This window comes from Astyanax mexicanus, chromosome 1 (genome assembly GCF_023375975.1).
Source record: "Astyanax mexicanus isolate ESR-SI-001 chromosome 1, AstMex3_surface, whole genome shotgun sequence".
Taxonomy (NCBI): domain Eukaryota; kingdom Metazoa; phylum Chordata; class Actinopteri; order Characiformes; family Acestrorhamphidae; genus Astyanax; species Astyanax mexicanus.
Window position 1 is genome coordinate 124,957,501 of NC_064408.1, and position 22,006 is coordinate 124,979,506.

At 35.5% G+C, this 22,006-nt stretch overlaps 2 protein-coding genes across 12 annotated transcripts in view; both read left to right on the top strand.

The window, feature by feature from the left end:
• The window catches only part of LOC125784528 (NACHT, LRR and PYD domains-containing protein 12-like), a 207,534-nt gene that overhangs the window by 134,434 nt on the left and 51,094 nt on the right, over positions 1–22,006 (top strand). For 9 of the 10 annotated variants that reach the window (XM_049468291.1, XM_049468279.1, XM_049468292.1 and 6 more), the window contains one exon: positions 21,688–21,765. In XM_049468291.1, coding sequence (XP_049324248.1) covers positions 21,716–21,765 — 50 coding nt within the window. In that variant the 5' untranslated portion in view covers positions 21,688–21,715. Of the gene's footprint in view, positions 1–19,914; positions 20,047–21,687; positions 21,766–22,006 lie in introns of those variants that run through there. The other variant, XM_049468286.1, reaches the window with a different exon arrangement.
• The window catches only part of LOC107197415 (NACHT, LRR and PYD domains-containing protein 12-like), a 122,152-nt gene that overhangs the window by 49,052 nt on the left and 51,094 nt on the right, over positions 1–22,006 (top strand). The window contains exon 13 of one of the 2 annotated variants that reach the window (XM_049468316.1): positions 432–1,168. In XM_049468316.1, the coding sequence (XP_049324273.1) occupies positions 432–1,024 (593 nt within the window). In that variant the 3' untranslated portion in view covers positions 1,025–1,168. Of the gene's footprint in view, positions 1–431; positions 1,367–22,006 lie in introns of those variants that run through there. The other variant, XM_049468315.1, reaches the window with a different exon arrangement.

The window sequence follows — 22,006 nt, forward strand, 5'->3', positions numbered from 1 at the left end:
CACTCACATAAACACACAAACATGCACACACACAAACACACACATAAACACACACACAAACATACACTTGATCACACAAACATACACACACACAGAAACACACTCACAAACACACACAAACATACACACACACACTCACAGACATACACACACAAACATACACACACACAAACATACACTCACAAACACACACTCACAAAAACACACAAACATGCACACACAAAACATGCACACACACACAAATACTCACATAAACACACAAATACGCTCACACACACACAAACATACACACACTCACAGACATACACACACACAAACATACACACACTCACAGACATACACACACAAACATACACACACACACACACTCTCTCTCTCTCTCTCTCTCTCTGTATCAGTGCAGTGTGTGTAATGTGTGTTCTTGTTTTCAGACGGCTGTGATTTCACACTGGATCCAAACACACTAAACCCTGATCTCTCTCTGAGTGAGGAGAACAGGAGGGTGGAGTGGGGAGAGGAGCGGCAGTCGTATCCTCATCATCCAGAGAGGTTTGATGGGTGTCTGCAGGTTCTGAGTAGAGAGGGAGTTACTGGACGCTGTTACTGGGAGGCTGAGTGTAGCGGAGGAGTAGGAGCTGAAGTAGCTCTGAGTTATAAAACCATCAGCAGGAAAGGACGAGGATTAGACTGTCGGTTTGGAAAGAATATAAACTCCTGGACTCTGATCTGCTCTAATTACAGTTACTCTGTTCTTCACAATAAAAACAGCACTGATCTCCCCCCTCCTCCCTCCGGCTGTAGGAGAGTAGGAGTGTATGTGGACTGTCCCGCCGGCACTCTGTCCTTCTACAGAGTCTCCACTGATACACACTCACACACTCTCACACACTTACACACACACTCACACACACCCTCACACACTCTCACACACTTACACACATTCTACACCACCTTCACTCAGCCCCTCTATGCAGGGATTGGGGTTGATTATGGCTCCTCAGTGACTCTGTGTAAAATAGAATAACCCTGTGTGTAACTGTGTGTGTGTGTGTGAGTGTGAGTGTATGTGTGTGTGAGTGTGTGTGTGTGTGTGTGTGTGTTGGGGAGCTGTATAAATCATTTCTATTCCAGACTAAAGACTTGAATCAAACTGATTAATCCATCTACAGTTTATCACACTGTTTATGATTCCTGTAATAAAATGTACTTTTTTATTCCTATAACTCATATTGTTTTATTTGTTAGATTATTTTGTGCCATTCCTGAATTTATATTCACAGAGCGTCTGTTACTGTTATACTGTTTTTGTGTTTCTTCATTCCTGTATTTTATATTATTATTCTGTGTTGCTTGTACCTTATTTTTGAGTTTATTATTATATAATAAATAAAAACATTACCTTCAACACTTGTTTTTTTATATTTATTTACTATAAATTATTATATTTATATAAAACAAAAAATATATTTTCAAAAGCCATTTATTTAGTAATTACTTGTACTCAATTAAATAGCTTAAATAGCTTATCTAAAAGCAAATATCTTGTTATGGGTAAATTATTTTGTTAATTAATTCAATCATATGTTAAAATTATATTTTTCATTGTGGATATGTAAATATAAGTAAGAGTGAATAATAATACAGTCACATCAATTGCTTAAAAATATTACTATATTCTGTGATTAATTATGATTAAAATAAAAAAGACTAAATGATGGTATTTCCCTGTATTTTTTTGAGAGGGAGACCAAAATAATAGTCTAGTGTTGTTTGCCTGGCAAACAGAGAGAGAGAAAAGGGACATGTTAAATATTGAGTGTTAGTTATGAGATTTAATCCATATTCAAGCATAAAAAATGTATCCTTCTTACATATCATGTCATAATCATTGAGGAAAATGATTCAATATTACATAATTGTGTGTCAAAAGTATGCAAATCTCTAGGATTAACAATTAGTTTAAAGGTGAAATTAGAGTCAGGTGTTTTCAGTCAATGGGATGACAGTCAGGTGTGAGTGGGCAGAGCCTGGTTTATTCAAAGAACTGGTATCTGGTATGGTCTGCTCTTCCCAACGCATGCTTGTGAAAGTACATCACGGCACAAACAAAGGAGATTTCTGAGGAATTTCAGAGAAAGAGCTGGAAGAGGTTACAAAACCATCTCTAGTTTGGACACCACCAATCCACAGTCAGACAGATTACAGTGTACAAATGGAGGAAATTTAAGACCCCGGTTACCCTCCCCAGGAGTGCTCGACCAACAAAGATCACTCAAAAAGTAAGGCGTTTAACATGCGATGAGGTCTCAAAGAACTTCTAAGCAACTAAAGGTCTCTCTTATATTGGCTAATGTTAATGTTTATAACTTCACTGTCCACTATTAAATGAAAAGACTAATAAAATCCTGAAGAAGAACAAATATTAATGTGGATTTTTATCATAATGACCCTGTAAACATAGCATGCAACATAATACAGTTGCAGAAAACAGTTGCAGAAAACAGTATGTGAACCCTTTGTGATTACTTGGATTTCTGCATAAATTGGTCATTAAATGTGTTCTGATCTTCATCTAAGTCACAACAATAGACAAACACAATCTGCTTAAACTAATACCACACAAAAAAATTATGTTTGCAAAGTTTTATTGAACACAACATGTTAATATTCACAGTGAGGGGAAAAAAAGTATGTGAACCCCTAGACTAATGACTTTTCTAAGAGCTAATTGGAGGAGTAAGCCAACCTTGAGTCCAATCAATTTGATGAGATTGGATGTGTTTGTTAAAGCTGCCCTGCCCTATAAAAAACACACACCAGTTTTGAGTTTGCTGTTCTTAAGAAGCATTTCTTGATGTGAATCATGCCTCACACAAAAGATCAAGCTCTCAGAAGACCTAGAATTGTTGATTTGCATGAAGCTGGAAAGGGTTATAAAAGTATCTCTAAAAGTCTTGATGTTCATGTGTCCTCGGTAAGACAGACGCTCTACAAATGGAGAAGGTTCAGTGCTGTTGACAAATCTACAATAAGAAAACATTAAACAAGAATGAGTTCATGCGAGGACACCACAGAGGAAACCACTGCTGTCCAAAAATAACATTGCAGCACATTTGAAGTTTGCAAAAGAGCACCTGGATGTTCCACAGCAGTACTGGCTAAATATATATATATATATATATATATATATATATATATATATATATATATATATATATATATATATATATATATATATATATATACTGTGGACCAATGAAACTTGAAACTTGAAAATTGAGTTGTTTAGAACACACACAATGCTATGTGTGGAGAAAAAAAGGCACAGCACACCATCATCAAACCCTCATCCCAATTGTGAAACATGGTGGAGGGAGCATCATGGTTTGGGGCTGCTTTGCTGCCTCAGAGTCTGGACGGATTGCCGTCATCAACGGAAAAATTAATTCCCAAGTTTACCAAGACATTTTGCAGGAAAACTTAAGACCATCTGTCCTCCAAATGAAGCTCAACAGAGGATGGATGATGCAACAGGACAACGACTCAAAACATAGAAGTAAATCAACAATCGAACGGCTTCAACAGAAGAAAATACTGGGCCTTCTGGAGAGTCCTGACCTCCTGAACCCAATTGAGATGCTGTGGCATCATGACCTCAAGAGAGCAATTCACACCAGATATCCCAAGAATATTATAGCTGGACTGAAACAGTTTAGTGAAGAGGAATGATCCAGAATTCCTCCTGACCGTTCTGCGAGTCTGATCTGCAGCTACAGAAAACGATTGGTTGAGGTTTTTGCTGCCAAAGGAGGATCAACCAGTTATTCAATCCAAACATTCACATACTTTTTCCCCCTAACTGTGAATGTAAACATGTTGTGTTCAATAAAACCATGCAAATCTATAATTGTTTGTGTGGTATTAGTTTAAGCAGACTGTGTTTGTCTATTGTTGTATGACCCTGTAAGAAATAATAAGCAACAACTAATAAAGTAATGCACCCTGTCTGTGATTTTTCTCCACAAAAACAATAACAATGCTTTGAATTTCTTTTCTTTTAAAGTGTGGCAAACAGTTCTGAGATCAGTGATAAGATTTTTCAACTCTTCATTTATTCATAACTCTTCATTTTTGTATCATTTGGTCACTGATCTCGCCCTCTTCTTAGGTGCGAACCAAAACACAAAAAGATTTTAAATGTTTCGAAACTGTAGCATACTGTAACAAAACTTGTTTTGGGACAGTCATATGGATTTTTTTTGTTTTGACTTTGAATCTGCATATGAAAACAATGATTCAAATGAATCAATTCAGTTGACATTACTAGTATTTTCTTACTGGTACTTTTTTATTTGTCCCAGAATTCTCAGCAGTAGGGACAGTCATATGGAATTTTTTTTGTTTTGACTTTGAATCTGCATATGAAAACACTGATTCAAATGAATCAATTCAGTTGACATTACTAGTATTTTCTTACTGGTACTTTTTTATTTGTCCCAGAATTCTCAGCAGTAGTTAGCATAGACAAGGTTCAGCTGTGATACACAGCATAAAAACCCCAGTCATCTCAGTTCTCTGTCGCACCTTTGTAGAGGGGTGACCAGTAAAAGTGAGTAACAGAGAAAAGACAAAAGACAGCAGAGAAAACACTAAAAAGGAGATATAAAAAAGACAATGACTCTTGCTCATCATTCCCTTTAAGAATCAGGTGTGCTCAGACTTTGGCGGGTTTAATGGATCTACTGATATGTGGAGTAATTTAAAGCCAGGAATCTGAGGTGAGCGATGGGTGGGCCGCTCAAAGACCTGTAAAAAAAAACTGTGGTAAAATCATCTAAGCACTCTTTCGATTTTACACAATATAAACAAGGCATATTTTGCCCAACATGTTCATTGTCTGAAAGGAAATACAACTAAATAGGCTAGGTAACTGAAAACCAGAGATTCTAAGCTTTAGAATGCCATATTTATTGTCTATATTAACCCTATAATTATTCATAAACACAGCCAGATATTAATTATGACAAATAATAATATCTGGCTATTAAGAGGTTAGATAACATTACGCTAGCTAAGTTAGCTTAGCTTAAAGGCTTGCATTGCTCTCTGTACAATATATGCTTGGCTGAAAGTAGCTGCTGTGTGTGTGTGTGTGTGTGTGTGTGTGTGTGCGCCCATAAGCTTTTTCTGAGCATGTCTAATAATAGTTAGCTGGCTATCGTTAGCTCTGGGCTTAAAGCTACCTTTATCTACCTAAGTAAAACATTCCCCACTGAAATAAAGTAGTTAACAGTAGCTAACCTAGCTAACGTTAGCTAAAACATTCCACTCTAAAATAAAGTGGTTAACATTAGCTAACCTAGCTAACATTAGCTAAAACATTCCCCACTGGAACAAAGTAGTTAGGGTTGCCAACCGTCCCGTGAAATACGGAATCGGGCAGTAAAATACGCATTCCGTATTGAATTGATCCGGGATGCGCCAAAAACAAAAAGATCATTGCTGCTTGTCTGCAGTTTGCTAAAGAACAAACCAGAAGGCTACTGGAAGAATGTTTTCTGGATGGATGAGACCGACATAGACATTTTTGGTAAAAACTAAAAATGTTATTTTTGCAGAAAGGAAAACACTGCATTCCAAGCTCCTAGTTCTAAACACTGTCCCTATGACAAATAAATAGTCAAAATAGTGCTGTTTCTGAATCTCTACTGGTGAATTCTGTGCTAACTTGTTAGCCAGGGGTAGCTAAGCAAATGAAATACACATACAAAAGCTGTTTTATACAAAAACATAAACAAACATAAAAAAATGCACAGAACCGAATAGGAGAACTCGACAGAATACCCCTAAACTAAGCTGATTTAGATGTTGTTAGTATAACATAAATCTGTTGTTTTTCAGAAAAATAATTAAATACATTTTAAAACACCAATTTTATTGAGGTATCAGTGTTTTTCTTCTGATGTAAGAAGCAAATTTTACCCATGCATCAGCACTGACCATTGGCAAATCCAGAAATTAGGTCTGAAATATGGGGCAAAAAATCCCAGGACTGAAACTCTTAAATACCCCAGGATTTTTGCTGCAAATGTCTGATTAAATATATAATTACAGACTGTAGTTCAGTATCTGTTTTATTGCATACTTTATTATTATCCTACATTTACCCTGTTCTTCTATACCCAGAAACCCACAGGATAGACCACCACAGAGCAGCTATTATTATTATTTGGGTTTTGGTTCCTTATTCTCAGCACTGCAGTGACACTGATTGGCAGTGTATGTCATATATCTTGTCTCTGTATGTGCATCTTTTAGCTGCTGTAAAGAAAACAGGTGGGTTCATTTTGAAAGTATGAAGTCTCATGCTAGTTCCTGCTATCCGTCCTTCTGTCTGATGGTCTGAAGATGAAGACAGTGCTGATTTCTGGGTTTAAACATCTGCTTTTACATGTACAAACATGCAGTCCTGGGACCAGATTGTTTAATTGTTTAGTCCTCACAGTTATACAGAACTACCCAGTCACAGAACCTTCAGTAGCTGTTGAGAAGAGATTCAAGCTCCAGAAGAAGAATGGGAACGCTGCACCCTCAGGTTCTGATTCTGCTCACACTGACCGGTATGAAGCATTATTACTTTCTCTGTCTGGGTTTCTGATATACAGGAGTTTGTACTGCAGTTGATGAATAGTGATTGGGTTGGTTGTACCAATACCTATAAAACCAGAGATAAATTTGAGAACTGTCTCTTTTAGTGTTTGAACTGATTTTAAAATACACTATCAGCTCCCGAGGTGTACAAATAAATTACATTACTTAAGCAGAAATGTTGGTTGTCTATACTTTACTGTAGTAATTATTTTTTAGATGACATTTTACTTCTACTCATTAGATTTTCACGGAGTTATCTGAACTTTCTACTTCTTACATTTTAAAATAGCCTCATTAATCTTATTTAACTTGTTCACATTCCGGCTTCTCATCATTAAAACTTTTTACAGATAAATCTCTTCATTATGATCACGTTAATTTGATTGTAGTTGGATAAGAAGTATAAACATATGTGAACCCTCTTGTGTTCATGTGCCCTGCCCTTTTATATGTAACTAATACAGTAATATACATATATTCCAACTCCCCAACTCAACTCATGCAAGTATTGGATAGAGCTTTATCATTCCAGAGAACTCAGTTCCACTGCTCCACAGCTCAACACTGGGGGATTTATACCCCTCTATATATAATCCACACCTGGAATTAGATTTTCATAGGTTGGAGAAAGTGGACATGGTGAACAAACAGACCTTCAGACTAATCAAGTTACTCAGTCTGCTGAAGTTCTGCCACAGGAGGACGAACAACTGTACGTTTCTGTCCACAAAACACTCAACAAACCTAAAAATTAGTAGAACCAGGTCCTAATGTAATGGCAAATTCCTCGTTATAAAGCAGCGGTTTTAAACCTGTGGGCTACTGACCTCTACTGGACTGTAGTGGTACTGCTAGGGGGTCACTGGCCAAATATTTGACAAATTTAAGATGTGACATACAATAGATATTAAATATTTTTTATTTTAAGATAAAAATCATGATGTAACAACCATTTCCTAACTATAATTAACATTTTGTTCTAGAAATCAGGTCAGAACTAGTTATTTGGAGTGTAAAACTTTAATGTATGAATTTAAATGGTTAAATGGATGTAACAAAGCTGTAGAAGCAAATAATACACGTTTAAAAGGACCTAGTTTAGATTTATCTCCAGAACAAACCCAACACGCCTATATTCTGTAAATAAGGTGAGATAAATAAATACAGATTCCCACACTGTCCTATAATGATGCTCTGAGGATGTTCAGTATATATCACTAAGGAACTTCATGAGTTAAAGTGAAAGACAGACAGAGTTCTGTAGAGAACTTTACACAGCTTTTAGAGTATGGGACACAAAAAAACAGCACCATGGGTTCTTTTGGGGGGTTTATTTTAGTATTTTATTGCTACTTGTGGATTATATTAAGTAAAACAAAATGGGGGCAATGTGTATAAAACTATATATATATATATATATATATATATATATATATATATATATATATATATATATATATATATTTTTTTTTGTATGTATTTATATATATATATTTTTACAAAAATATATAATACATGTGCTTTTTTGCTAAAATAATTCACTGAAAGTAAAGAACTACACATTTATATAAATACATAAAACTAAATAAGATCAAATAAATTATAAAATGACAGTATATAGTAAATATAGTGTAGATACAAAACAGGTTTTTATTATATTCAAGTTGCACACAATTTTTAAATGCGTTTTGAGGTGTTTAGCTTAGTGTGTTTTTTTTTTTGCATACAATCATCCTTTTATCCCAGGCATAACTTAAAACAAAAATAGAATAAAAACAAATAAAATATAAAAAGCAATTAAATTATTAATATATTACCTCAAGCAATACAATTTAATAAAATAAAAAAATGTAATGTGCTAATACCAGGATTTAATTATTTTACCTAAGGCATAACTTAAAATAAAAGTAGAATTAATTCAAATAAAATATAAAATATAATAAATAAGACATATAATGTGCTCATGTGAGTTTTTTTTTTTCATTTTAACCTAAGTCATGACAAAATAAAAGTAGAATTAAATTAAATAAAATATCAAATTTAATTAAAAAAATAAGAAATACAATGTGCTCATACCAGAGTGTGATAATTTAACATTAATCATGACTTAAAGGAAAAGTAAATTTAAATTAAATTAAATATAAAACAAAATAAAATAAGAAATATACTGTGCTAATACCCGGATTTCGTTCTTTTACCTCAATCGTGACTTTAAATAAGAGTAGTATAAAATAAAATATAAAATTAAATAAAATTAAAAATATATAATGTGCTCTTACCATGATTTCGTTCTTTTACTTGTCATGACTTTAAATAAAAGTAAAATAAAATATAAAATTAAATTAAAAAAATATTTAAAGTGCTTATATCAGGATTTTTTTTTCTGTTACCCTTAGTGGTGACTTAAAATAAAGGTGGAATAAAATAAAATATAAAAATTAATACAATTTTTAAATATAATGTGCTCATATCAGGATTTTTTTATTTTACCTCAGTCATGACTTAAATTAAAAGTATAATTAAACCAAATAATTCACGGATAGCAAAGAACTACACATATTTATATATAGAGGTGTGTGTGTGTGTGTTAGTGTGTGTATATGTGTGTGTGTTTGTGTGTGTGTTAGTGTGTGTATATGTGTGTGTGTGTGTGTGTATATGTGTGTGTGTGTGTGTTAGTGTGTGTGTGTGTGTTAGTGTGTGTGTGTGTATATGTGTGTGTGTGGGTGTGTTAGTGTGTGTGTGTGTGTGTGTGTTAGTTAGTGTGTGTGTGTGTGTGTTAGTGTGTGTGTGTGTGTTAGTGTGTGTGTGTGTGTGTGTGTTAGTTAGTGTGTGTGTGTGTGTTAGTGTGTGTGTGTATATGTGTGTGTGTGGGTGTGTTAGTGTGTGTGTGTGTGTGTGTGTTAGTGTGTGTGTGTGTGTTAGTGTGTGTGTGTGTATATGTGTGTGTGTGGGTGTGTTAGTGTGTGTGTGTGTTAGTGTGTGTATATGTGTGTGTGTGTGTGTGTGTTAGTGTGTGTATATGTGTGTGTGTTTGTGTGTGTGTTAGTGTGTGTGTGTATATGTGTGTGTGTGTGTGTTAGTGTGTGTGTGTGTGTTAGTGTGTGTGTGTGTATATGTGTGTGTGTGGGTGTGTTAGTGTGTGTGTGTGTGTGTGTGTGTTAGTTAGTGTGTGTGTGTGTGTGTTAGTGTGTGTGTGTGTGTTAGTGTGTGTGTGTGTGTGTGTGTGTTAGTTAGTGTGTGTGTGTGTGTTAGTGTGTGTGTGTGTGTTAGTGTGTGTGTGTGTATATGTGTGTGTGTGGGTGTGTTAGTGTGTGTGTGTGTGTGTGTGTTAGTTAGTGTGTGTGTGTGTGTTAGTGTGTGTGTGTGTATATGTGTGTGTGTGGGTGTGTTAGTGTGTGTGTGTGTGTGTGTGTGTTAGTTAGTGTGTGTGTGTGTTTGTTTGTGTGTGTGAGTGTGTGTGTGTGGTATTAAAGCTGCTGGGTTGATGAACTTGCTCTCTCTCCTCCGTGACTCCGTTTCCCGCCTTTTTTCCTCTTTACCTCTTTACCTTTACCTTCTCTATTGCTTAAACACATTTTACGATACTGCCCCTCATTTTTCACAAACTCTAAACACAAAACACTTTTCTAAAGCTACGTACACACAACCTCACAGTCTCTTTTCAAAACCAACCCATCACACCAAAACAGTTGCTCATATGCTCAAAAGCAAACTTTGACACCACAATACCACTCAAGGCCTGCAAAACTGTACACACTACTGAGTAGTCGTGGGCGATATGTATCGTTTGCGAAATTATCGTGAATGTTGACTTGACGATGTGTAATTTTGTAATATCGAGTTTTTTTTTTTTTTTTTTTTTTTTAAATCGCCAAAAATTAATAAACTGCATCGTATTTTAGGGCTGTTATTTATATATTTATACATATAAATAATGTAAGTAAAAACAACTGATTAACTAAACTCAGAGTGCGTTGTGTATAAAGTAGAGACCTGCACCCGCTGGACCCAATGCATAGTAGTGCAGCGCAGGGCAAATTTTGAAAGCTCATTGCGGGCGGGTGAGGCAGACGGAAATTCTCGGAAAGCTAACCCTAGCTGCTTGTGCTGGTTCTGGTTAAGCTGGTGCTTTGCCAGTCGTTACATTGTTGTTTGTTTATTTCTTTGTTTCTGGGTGATTTATTGTATTTGGTGTCGTCATCCAGACGCAGTTTATTTACTTATCTGTCCCGCCGGCGGGCCAGAAAAATATCATAATTCATATCTGGCTGTATTTGAGTAAGTATAGGCTCAATATAGACACCCAATATGCCATTTTAAAGCTAAGAATCTCTACTTTTCAGTCACATTTAGCTGTATTTCGTTTTAGAGCTGAAAGCGTGCGCTAGACGGTCCGGTTTGTGATAAAAACACGCTCTTTGATCCGCCCGGGGTACCTGCAGAACACCCCCCACACCCAAACAGAGCGAATCAGCACCTACCTGAGAGCACTGGCTTCAGAATCCACCCAACCATCAGAAAATCCATCAATCCAGTCTCCAATAATCCCCATTTATGTCTGAGAAGCGCTCTTATAAATCCGACGCAGATTAAAACTATTGGAAACTCGTAGCGCTGTGTTCTGAGACTTTCCCTTTGTTCTGGAGCGATCAAACTGGGCATGCGTGTTACCATGGTAGTTGGGCAGACTGAGAGCCCCCTCTGCCCCCCTACATTCTGTCAGCCAATCAGGTGGCGAGTTATGTGGGACAGAGGTGAAGGCCGCTCTGAAACCGGACACTCAGAGCGCTCCCCCCTCCCTCTGGAAAATCTGCTCCAGCGGGTCTATTCTATAGGGAGGGAACAGGCTGAGAGACCTTCTTTATTGCGAAATAAGTTATAAAATTAAAAGTTTTTATTCTTCTAAAGTTTCCAGTCCTTTTCAGAATGAAAGGACCATCCCAGGTTCAGATCTCTATCATATCTAGGGAGCAGTTTATAATTTTACATGGTGATTTTAAAACTTCTAATAGCAGAATATAGAGCTACTAAAACACTTCATCCACATAAATATATCATTTTATGGATCTAAAAATAAAAAATAGAAATAGAAAATCTGAAAAGCGCCTAAAAAATTTCCTGTTTTTTACCATATTTTGAACCTTACATGTTCAATTGAATACTTTTTTTAGAATAGTTTTGTATTTTTTGGAAAATATCGTCAAAATATCGTTATCGCAAAAATCCAAAAAAATATCGAGATATTTTTTTTTGCCCATATCGCCCACCCCTACTACTGAGCATCATTAACCACATTACCAAAAATATTCAAAACACAATTTTCAGAGTGTGAGACTGTTCTTTCTACAGTTTCACAACTGCCTGGATGCATTTGATCAACCCTTATTTATTCTCAAATATGTACTGGGCATCTACTATAGATTTGTGCATTTCATAGGAATAATGAATAATGCAGAAAATGCAGTAATATCACAACTCAATGCAGAAATGAGTACTGTAAACTCCATGGAGGATCCATTACACACAATAGATACAGTACAGTAACAATTGAAAACACAATGTTCAGGGTGCGATTTATTTTATTACAGTACATTGTACATGTAAATTGACACAGTATGTTGTATGTTGGCGGCATCACGTCGTCGGGCTGGGTCGGAATCCCTCTAGAACTCATGGCAGCGCAGAGAGTGATGTTTCCTCCACGTTGGCTGGGCACATCAACAATGACTCTTCGTCCTATGATGTTACGGCCTCTCCTCCTCCTTTTTGTGAGGTTGAAGCCAGCCTCATCCACAAATATAAATTCATGGGGTCTGGCCATGGACTCCAACTCCCGTTCATAGCGTTTTCAGGTGTTCAGAAAGACAGTCAAAACAGCACATTACAGTACGATAGTATATTATTGCATGTAAAGTACTGTAGGCCACCGTGTACATGGATTGTACTGTACTTACTTGCACATACTGGTGACGGAGGTGTTTTATTCTGTCAGAGTTGCGCTCAAAGGGTCCCCTAAAGGCCTGCTTCATGCGTACTCTCTGGCGGTTGAGGACACTGTCTATGGTTGTCAGGTTGACATTGTCAATGTTCTGAAAGTTCAAATTGTCACCAATGATCCTCTCCTGTATCTCCCGTAGTTTCATCACATTGTTCTCCCGAACCATATCCACAATGAGGACCTCTTGGGCTGGTGTGAATCTGGAAGGCCTCCCACCTGCAAATGGCAATCTTTCAACTCTAGAGAAACAAACATACAGTCATTTGGTCAGAAATGTTGTGTTCTATAAAGGCCCGAATAATGGGGGCCACTGAGAATCTGCTGATGCTGGTGTGATGCTGAGGTTGGACTCTTTGTCCCGCTTCGGTCATTGTCATGCCGTGGACGATGACGTGGTCAATGACTGTTGCTCTCATTTCATCTGTAATGAAAATGCGTAGTCTTGCTCGCCATCCATCTCCTCTCCCTCCTTGGCCTGCTCCTCTTTGGACTGCTTCTCGCCCTCTTTGGCCCACTCCTCGGCCCGCTCCTCTCCCTCCTTGACCTGCTCCTTTTTGGACTGCTTCTCGCCCTCTTTGGCCCACTCCTCGGCCCGCTCCTCTCCCTCCTTGACCTGCTCCTTTTTGGACTGCTTCTCGCCCTCTTTGGCCCACTCCTCGGCCCGCTCCTCTCCCTCCTTGACCTGCTCCTTTTTGGAACCTTCAGCAAACTGATTTATATAGGTGTGGTCACATCATTTGCAACAAATGTTTTCAATTATGCGTCGTTGTGTTTACTGAATGACACCAGGTATGTTCATCATGTTCAAGTTTTGCTGACTGTGGGTGGCATTTTGCATCACATGAGCTTCACAATGCATATTGAAGCAGAGATATATGCAAAATGTGTTTAGAGTTTTGAGAAAAAGGGGATTGGTTTTGTGAACAGTGTCTACAGGTGAATTGTGTTTGTGGTTGTGGCAAATGGGGGGTAGTTTTACTAAATGTGTTTAGGTAACTGGTCATTTGGTTTAGAGTACTGGGTTTTGTGTTTTGGCAATAGAGAAAAACTGTAACTACGGGCTAATTTCATTTAACTCGATTTTTCCTGCTAAATATACCGATAATCAGTTCAGTACAGGATTATCTGGTACATTTTTCCTCACAAATTAAGGTAAAAAGTGTAAAATAGTGAAAAACTGAGCTGGTGAATTCAGCTAGCTAACATGCTAATTTAATATCAGATTTAACACTTTCTGTTAAACTGGTAACCGCAATATATCAGTGTATCATTCATTAGATTTACACCTGTGGCTTTATAAACACAGTTTTACACTGTATTCACACTTGAATTGACCTGAATTTAAAGGTGTTTTAAAGGGATATTTGTTTCTATTACTTTATTTTACCTCAGGTATGACTGTGGTATGAAACTCAGTGAGTCTGTAGTTCTCCAGTATTAACCCTGACCTGCATGAATTATAGAGAATTAACTCAGGATTTATTTACCCAAAATATTTAAAAAACCCTTTCAGGTTTTTAAAAACTATTTTATAGAATATATAAATTATTTCATTTTTTTTATATATTATTATAAATGCAATTGTTTCATAGATATTCAAAATGTACACTCAGCTGGACAGCATACATTTGGGATTTCAGCTACAGCTGATTATATTATTAAAATAAAATAACACCTAAAAACCCTAAGGAGTTAAATCTAAGCGTTCCAGCAGCTTATATACAGATACTCACAAGTACAAGATGTAAGAAAATAGTTCATTACCTTATAGTTTCTCTGTTTGAATTGTATACTATATTATATCCTGGTATTATTCAATTTTATATTTTATTGAATCTTATTCTATTTTATTGTATTATGTACAGTTTTCTTACAGCTTGCGAGTATCCGTATATACTGTAAGCTGTGTGAATTTTCCCTTAGGGTTCCTATTTAAGCTTTATTTTATTTTAGTAATGTAATCAGCTGTAGCTGAAAACCCAAATGTATGCTGTCCACCTGAATGTACCAGATACAGATATGGATGAGGGAGTTAAAATTTTAACAAATTTAATAATAAAAATAATTGTAAAATAATAAAAAAAAAATTGTTGATTTATTTATTTTATTGGTACACTATTCATACATTAGTGCAGCTAATCTGAAGGTACACTGAAAAAAAAATACTTAAAAAAAGCAAATGCAGAAAGTTGCGAAACTTTGTTAAAGTAAATTTAATTTCAGATAAATTTAAGTAACTTCAACTCGGTTTCAATAAGTGAACTGAACTTGAGTCAATCCTTTCTTTTTGCATACAATATTACCTAATTACAATTACCTAATTTTTATAATATTACTCAAATAATTAATTTTATAAATTATAATATATTAAAATTGTGTGTTTTAACAAAAAAGATTTAAATTTCAGGAATTATAATATATTATGTATCATAAATTATGTAAGTAATAGTGTATAAATGAAGTAATTGTAATTAGGTAATATTGTATGCAGAAATTAAGTAAAGGTTACTAAAAGAAAGGATTGATTGAGCAAAAATAAATTAAGTAAAGTTTACTAAAAGAAAGGATTGACTGAAGTTCAGTTCACTTATTTAATCTTTGTAACATTTAAGTCTTGAAACCGAGTTGAAGTTACTTAAATTTATCTGAAATTAAATTTACTTAAAAAAAAGCAAATGCTGAAAGATGCGAAACTTTTTTATGTTGATTATGTATTTTTCCTCCTTGCCGTATCTATGAGCCACATTCTGTGGGAACTTACCACAGTAAGATAATGCAATGTAGAACTAATAATTAATATTAATATATACTTAAATGATAGACCTAATATGCACAAATATTGTTTTGCAGTAAAAGCATTGGTCATTGCAAAATATCTAATAATATCTAATTGTGGTTCACAAAAACAAAAAGAAACAAAGTCATACTCTGTTTAAGAAAAAATAAAGTTAGACAAAAACCCATTTGTTGGTTGAAATATTCCTAAAACACACGATGTCCATTTATGTGGGCATGCAGATAATTGTAATTGACTACTTACAGATCAATATTTGAACATTGCAACAATTAAAAAGCTTCTAACTTTCTGTAAACAAAGTGTCAACAATGTGCTTTTTATCAGTAGTTTTTATTTTATATAATTTAAAGAAACATTATTATTCTTCAGCCACTTTGGCTTAAAATTTGCTTTCTTGCGCTTGCAGCTACTGGCCACTTGGTGGGGTGATACAGGGTTGTTTAATAATATTTATAGGTTCCTTATTATTAAATAAATAACAAATTCAAATCTGATGTAATTTCATGCTAAAACAACAAATATTTTGGCACTATCAACTAAATACTTTTATTAATCTTCTGCTGGTATAAAGAAATAGTGAGTTAAAAGTAACTGGATTTTAGAAAAAAAAAAACATTATATTGTACTACAGTGATAAAATACAGTACATTTACCAGCTACAAAACTCCACCCACAACCTCATTCATCCCACAGCAGAAATATCAGAACCTCCACCCCCAAACTCTGACTGTTACCCAGCCAATCACCAGCCTGCTCTGCATGTTTCTCCTTTCCTGCCCGTGTCTCTACATAATCATAAATATGCAAACATCCCATCATATTGTGAGGTTTAATTGGCTGCAAACAGTAAAAACCTGACAGAGGCTCCGCCCACTCACTGTCTATTGGCTCTAAGAGACAGAGGGGGCGGGACAGAGACTCCTGAGCAGAGAGGAAGAAAGAATGAAGAAAGAGTGACGCAGTGTAGAAGAAACCAAACTAAATTCAACCAACGAGATTCTACAGCGGTTTATTTTCACTGGGTAAGTTCAGAAACCAATCAGGTTTGTGTTTTTTCCAATCGCAAAAGATCAACTTCTTCTGGTCGACGATTGTATGGTTTGGAGAAATAGGAAGTGAAGGCAGTCATATGTTTTGGTATGTGGATGGACTCCAAACAGACATGGAAAAATCATATTAATTTAAAAAGTGGACAAATGTAAACGTGCTCTCAATGTTGTTAAATTCCTGTCGGGATGTGACTGGGAAGGGGGGCTGACAGATCCTTACTTTTTTATAAGTACAGAGCACTAGTGAGATCTGCATCTGCGACCAATTTCAAAACACTGCATCTGATTTAAGCTCAGGCACTGAGATTATGCAGTAGAGCAGTAAAATCGTCCCCTGTTGTATTTTTGCAGGTAGAGATAAATGTAAATATTGTCATGTAAATATTTTTAGTTAAAACACACATACTACACTCTCAACAGCACATGGATGGCATGTAATAGTAACAGTACACTAAAAAGAATGTGCTACATGCCATCCATCTGTTCAGACGGTGAGACTTGGTCTGTTTACAAAATAAATCTTTGAAATGATGTAAATATTTGAATGTGTGTTTTAACTAAAAATATTTAAATTTCAGGAATTATAATATGTTATGTATCAAATTATTTGAGTAATATTGTATATATTTAGTAATTGTAATTAGGTTATATTGTATGCAGAAATTATGTAAAGTTTACTAAAAGAAAGGACTGATTCAGCAAAAATAAATGAAGTAAAGTTTACTAAAAGAAAGGATTGACTGAAGTTCAGTTCACTTATTTACTTTGTATGTAATATTTAACCTTTGAAACCGAGTTGAAGTAACTTAAATTTATCTGAAATTAAATTGACTTAAAAAAAAGCAAATGCAGAAAGTTGCTAAACTTTTTTTAAAGTAAATTTTACTCATCATTTTTTTCAGTGTGGGGTTTCTAGGAGCTTCTAGGAGCTTGGGGTGCTGGGGAGGCCGAGGGCATGGGTTTGCGGGACTGCTGTGTGCTGTGTACAACAGTACCTAGGCCAGTAATTCATCATTGGCTGTTTCCAGAACCTATTGTTGACCTGTCTATACACGATCAGCTGTCTGCTGATGTTGACAGATCAACATATTTCTGTTGTGGCTCTGAGATATTTAACACAGTCTTATTTTAATGTTTTGCTAGTGAACATGGATGCATCTAAACATCAGAAATTAAATCAGCAGCTGTTTTTATTCCACTTTCAAGACTTTCAAGTATCAATTGGTAGGAGGTTGTCTGATAATCTGTCAGTAGAAACGATATGTATGAGATATGGATGAGGTAATTACAGTTGAGTCTTCTCAGCAATAAAGTGTGAGTACAGTATCAAGCATGTAGAATGAAGCGCAGTGTAGTATTGTGTGTAAGAGAGCATGACCTGTGCAAATTAAGTTAATATAATAATATAGTATATTTTTATAATTATTATTATTGTTATTATTAACAACAACAACAACAAAATAAAATAATAATAATAATAATTAATAATAATAATATATTTTTAGAATATTCGTTTTTTATTGGTACAACACCATTCATACATAAGTGCAGCTCAAAGTTCTTTACAGACCACTTCATAACTAAAAAGGTAAACATTTTATTACAGTACAGTATAAATTTGTCCACTGCACATAATTAATAAAAATAATAATAATAATAATAATAATAACAGCTAAATGAACAGAACCATCATTTTTTTAAAGAATGCTGTCATTTAATTTAACAATTACTTTTTTTGTGTGTAGCCCACTGCCTGTGTGTTTCAAAAATTATCTGTGAAACAGACCGTACATGTGTCTACAGAAACAAAAAAAGACGATCTTATTTTGAGTGTTCTTGATTTTTATGTCAGTACTTTTTACAGTGGACCAAATTAGATGCGTCACCGTTTGCTTTCACATTTATTAGGATATACTGAGATGCACTGATCCACGAGCTATATACTTACTGTATTGCTTACTGTATTGTAATGTATTGCACATACTAAAAATGGCTTTATGTTGATTATGTATTTTTCCTTCTTGCCCCATCTATGAGCCACATCCCGTGGGGACTGACCTGACCACTTCAATATGATTCAATGTGGAACTAGTAGTTAATATTAGTATATAGACCTCACAATCTGATTGGTTGAGAAGTGTTGAACGGCCTTCTCACACTAAACCTGTATCACTCCGCCGACGCGTTGCCGAGTAAAAGCATATTTATACACACAGGACAGTTTTAAATCAATGCTTCCACAACCAGCAGCAGCAGCAGCAGCATTAGCTTAGCACAGGCTAGCGCTCAACCACAGCACACTCGCCCGCAGCCTGCAGCAGTGGCTCATCTTTTGTGGAAAAAGGGAAGGAAAATCACCTCGACCGCAGTCTGACAGCCGGAACCCTAACCAGCCATGCTAGACTAAGCTAATACTAAGCTAATGCTAATGCTAAGTCCTGCCGGCTAGCTAAAACCAAAACCACCCACCAAAACAAGCAGAAATGCTCACAAACACGCAGCTTTCACATGAACACGACTCCACGGAGCAGGAGAGGAGATTAGCGTTATTTCACGCTCCTAACGTCACCATCTTCACTTATTCCCAATTTTGATTTCAAGATAACGTTCGTGGTGTTAGTCTGTATAAACTATACGCCGTTTTTTAGTTACAGTTCTGTTACAGCTGTGGTGGAACTAATTTTTGGCAGAAGGTACAGTCCATCTTAAAGCATATTTATTCTGAATTTCTTAAGGTTCTTTAATTTATTTTCTTTATTTGTTTTGTAAAAAAAAACTGTTGTATAAAAGCAATAGGACACTCGAGGCCATGTGTTGTCACGAATAACATCACGGCTGTGATGATCTATGATCAAATCACGGCCGTGTTCTATTGCTTAAATCTAACAAATAGTGTGGTTTACAAAAACAAAAAGGAGCTGCATTTTCATGATGTAATCTGAAGCTACATGAAGTTTGGAGGTGTGTAGTGATCCGCTGACCCCGCACTGTTATTTTACTCTGACGGAGCGAGTTGCTTTCGTTCCCAGTCTACTCCACTGTGTTATAATATCACGACTAAAGTTCCTTCTTCTGGTGAAGCAGAAATGTTACAGTGAAGTGATATTTAGAGAGCAGCCTGTCTGAAGAACCTCACCAGCTACAAATATCCACCCAAAACCTCATTCATCCCACAGCAGAAATATCAGAACCTCCACCCCCAAACTCTGACTGTTACCCAGCCAATCACCAGCCTGCTCTGCAGATCATGTTTCACCTTTCCTGCCTGCGTCTTTACAGAATCATGAATATGCAAACATGATACATGATATTGTGAGGTGTAATTGGCTGCAAGCAGCGAAAACCTGACAGAGGCTCCGCCCACTCACTGTCTATTGGCTGTGAGAGACAGAGGGGGCGGGACAGAGACTCGTGCAGAGAGAGAGAGAGAGAGAAAACGAAAGTAAGTTGATCCTCCATTAAAGAAGAACGAAGAAAGGGTGACGCAGTTTAGGAAAAAACGAGCTAAATTCAACCAACACGATTCTACAGCGGTTTATTCTCACTGGGTAAGTTCAGAACCAACGAGAATGTAAAATATTGACCTGTAATTTAAACTAATTTAATTTTAAGTTTATTTACCTCAGATGTCGGATTTCAGAACTGGGCCTCACAACCGAGTGGACAACGTTAAATATTCATAAATATTATTTTTTTCAAATAATACCAGTTATTTAAGGACACCCGAGTTCATTACAGCTGCTTTGGGTATCATTTATCCGTGTTTTATGACGAACCCGATCAAAATATTTAAACAAATTAATTTCCTCGATTAGCCATGTTAGCATTGACCCAGATTAGCATTGTTAGCATTGTCCCAGGTGGGCATATGTTAGTTACACATGATGGAAACGTGTCCACAGGTAGAAGTTGGACAGTACTGTGTGTACGACTGAAGTAACAAGACGCAAAAAGACAGTAGATCTAAAAACCTGTATAATATTTCTGCTTTTACTACTGCTGATAGAGGATGTTGGTTGTAGTTTAATTTTTGATTCTGGGCTGAACAGAAGGCTCTCCCAACATTTCAAATAGAAAATCCAACTTGTGTGGGCATTTCAGTAAAACTTTCCTTGAGAACACAGCACAAGAATATGAATGAAGTCATATACTTTGTCAGATACAGAACTGTTATTAGCTTTAATAGCTTTAAACTTTTAGCTTTGGAACTTGAATAATAAATCACAAAGTGAAGGCCTAGATCAGGCCTAAATCGGGGCAGAAGAATGTCTGTTTCATATTAAATCATTGAGTTTGTCAGCATGGGTAATTTTGGGCTGGGCAGTATATTTTAAATATAATTCTATTCAAAACTATTTTATATCAGATAATAAAAATGACAGTATTGTAATATTATAGTTGCTACAAAGGCTGCCTTCAGTTACAAAGAGTAGATCACAATTATAATGAGCAGCATGAGCAAGAGCATTTTATTTTACCACTTCAAACAACATAATCCTGTTCGGTTAAATGCGTCAGTGGAACACCAAAAAAAGTGTAACTGTAATACTAAAAATATATGTACAGTGAGATATTTAGTATTTAAATGTATAGCATGTTATGTCTTTATTTTTCAAATAAATTCTGATAATGCAACATTATATTTTATAGGTTTCATCATGTCATATTGTGTATCACCATTTTAAGCATATTAAGATATGAACTCAGCCCTAATTTAAGGTGCTTTCACACCTACTTTTTTTTTGGTCTTTTGGGACTTTTTAGTTTTGTTCAGTCCAAAATAGTGGATGTAAAAGGTGGATGCACTTCCAGAGATGGTGTAAGTAGAAGTAGAAGCAAAATAACAACAATTCTACTTAGAAAATCAAAATTGAAGAGGAGATCATTTTTGTTCTTCTGGTAAAAGTAAAAAAGCAAATATATTTATTTAAACAGGGTAAAAACGTTATTTCTGTAAAGGTGTGGTCATATGTAGTACCACTGTTTTACCAGCAGGGGGTGCAAACGGACCTTGGAGCAATGTGATTATTAAAAAATATATATTTTTTATAACTTTTAATGTTCTATATAATTAAAATATGTATATATTATTTACCAATAATAAAGGTATTACAACAGTTTTGCATTATTCTCACTTATAATGTTACTTAAACCTGACCATATATAAATTGCTGTAAATCTATTCACAGGGATCTGCATGTTCACTGAAGCACCTCCATGATGGAGCCTCATAACTCCAGTGATGGAGGAGGATCCTCTTATTCAAAGTGAGTAACTTTACAACAGCAGTTAGTAGGGATAGAAAAGTGTATTTTTGGTTAAATAGCTGAATACAGAGTACTGAATTTTACACAGGTTTCTTGTAGAGCTGAACAATATATAAATTTGTTTAATAGTTTTGTGATAAATGTTCTTATTCTTTTGAAAATATTGTTTTAGCATATAACCCAGTTCTGTCATTATTTACACCAAGGGCTTTAATATTGTTCATATTGATGTTGGAATTGT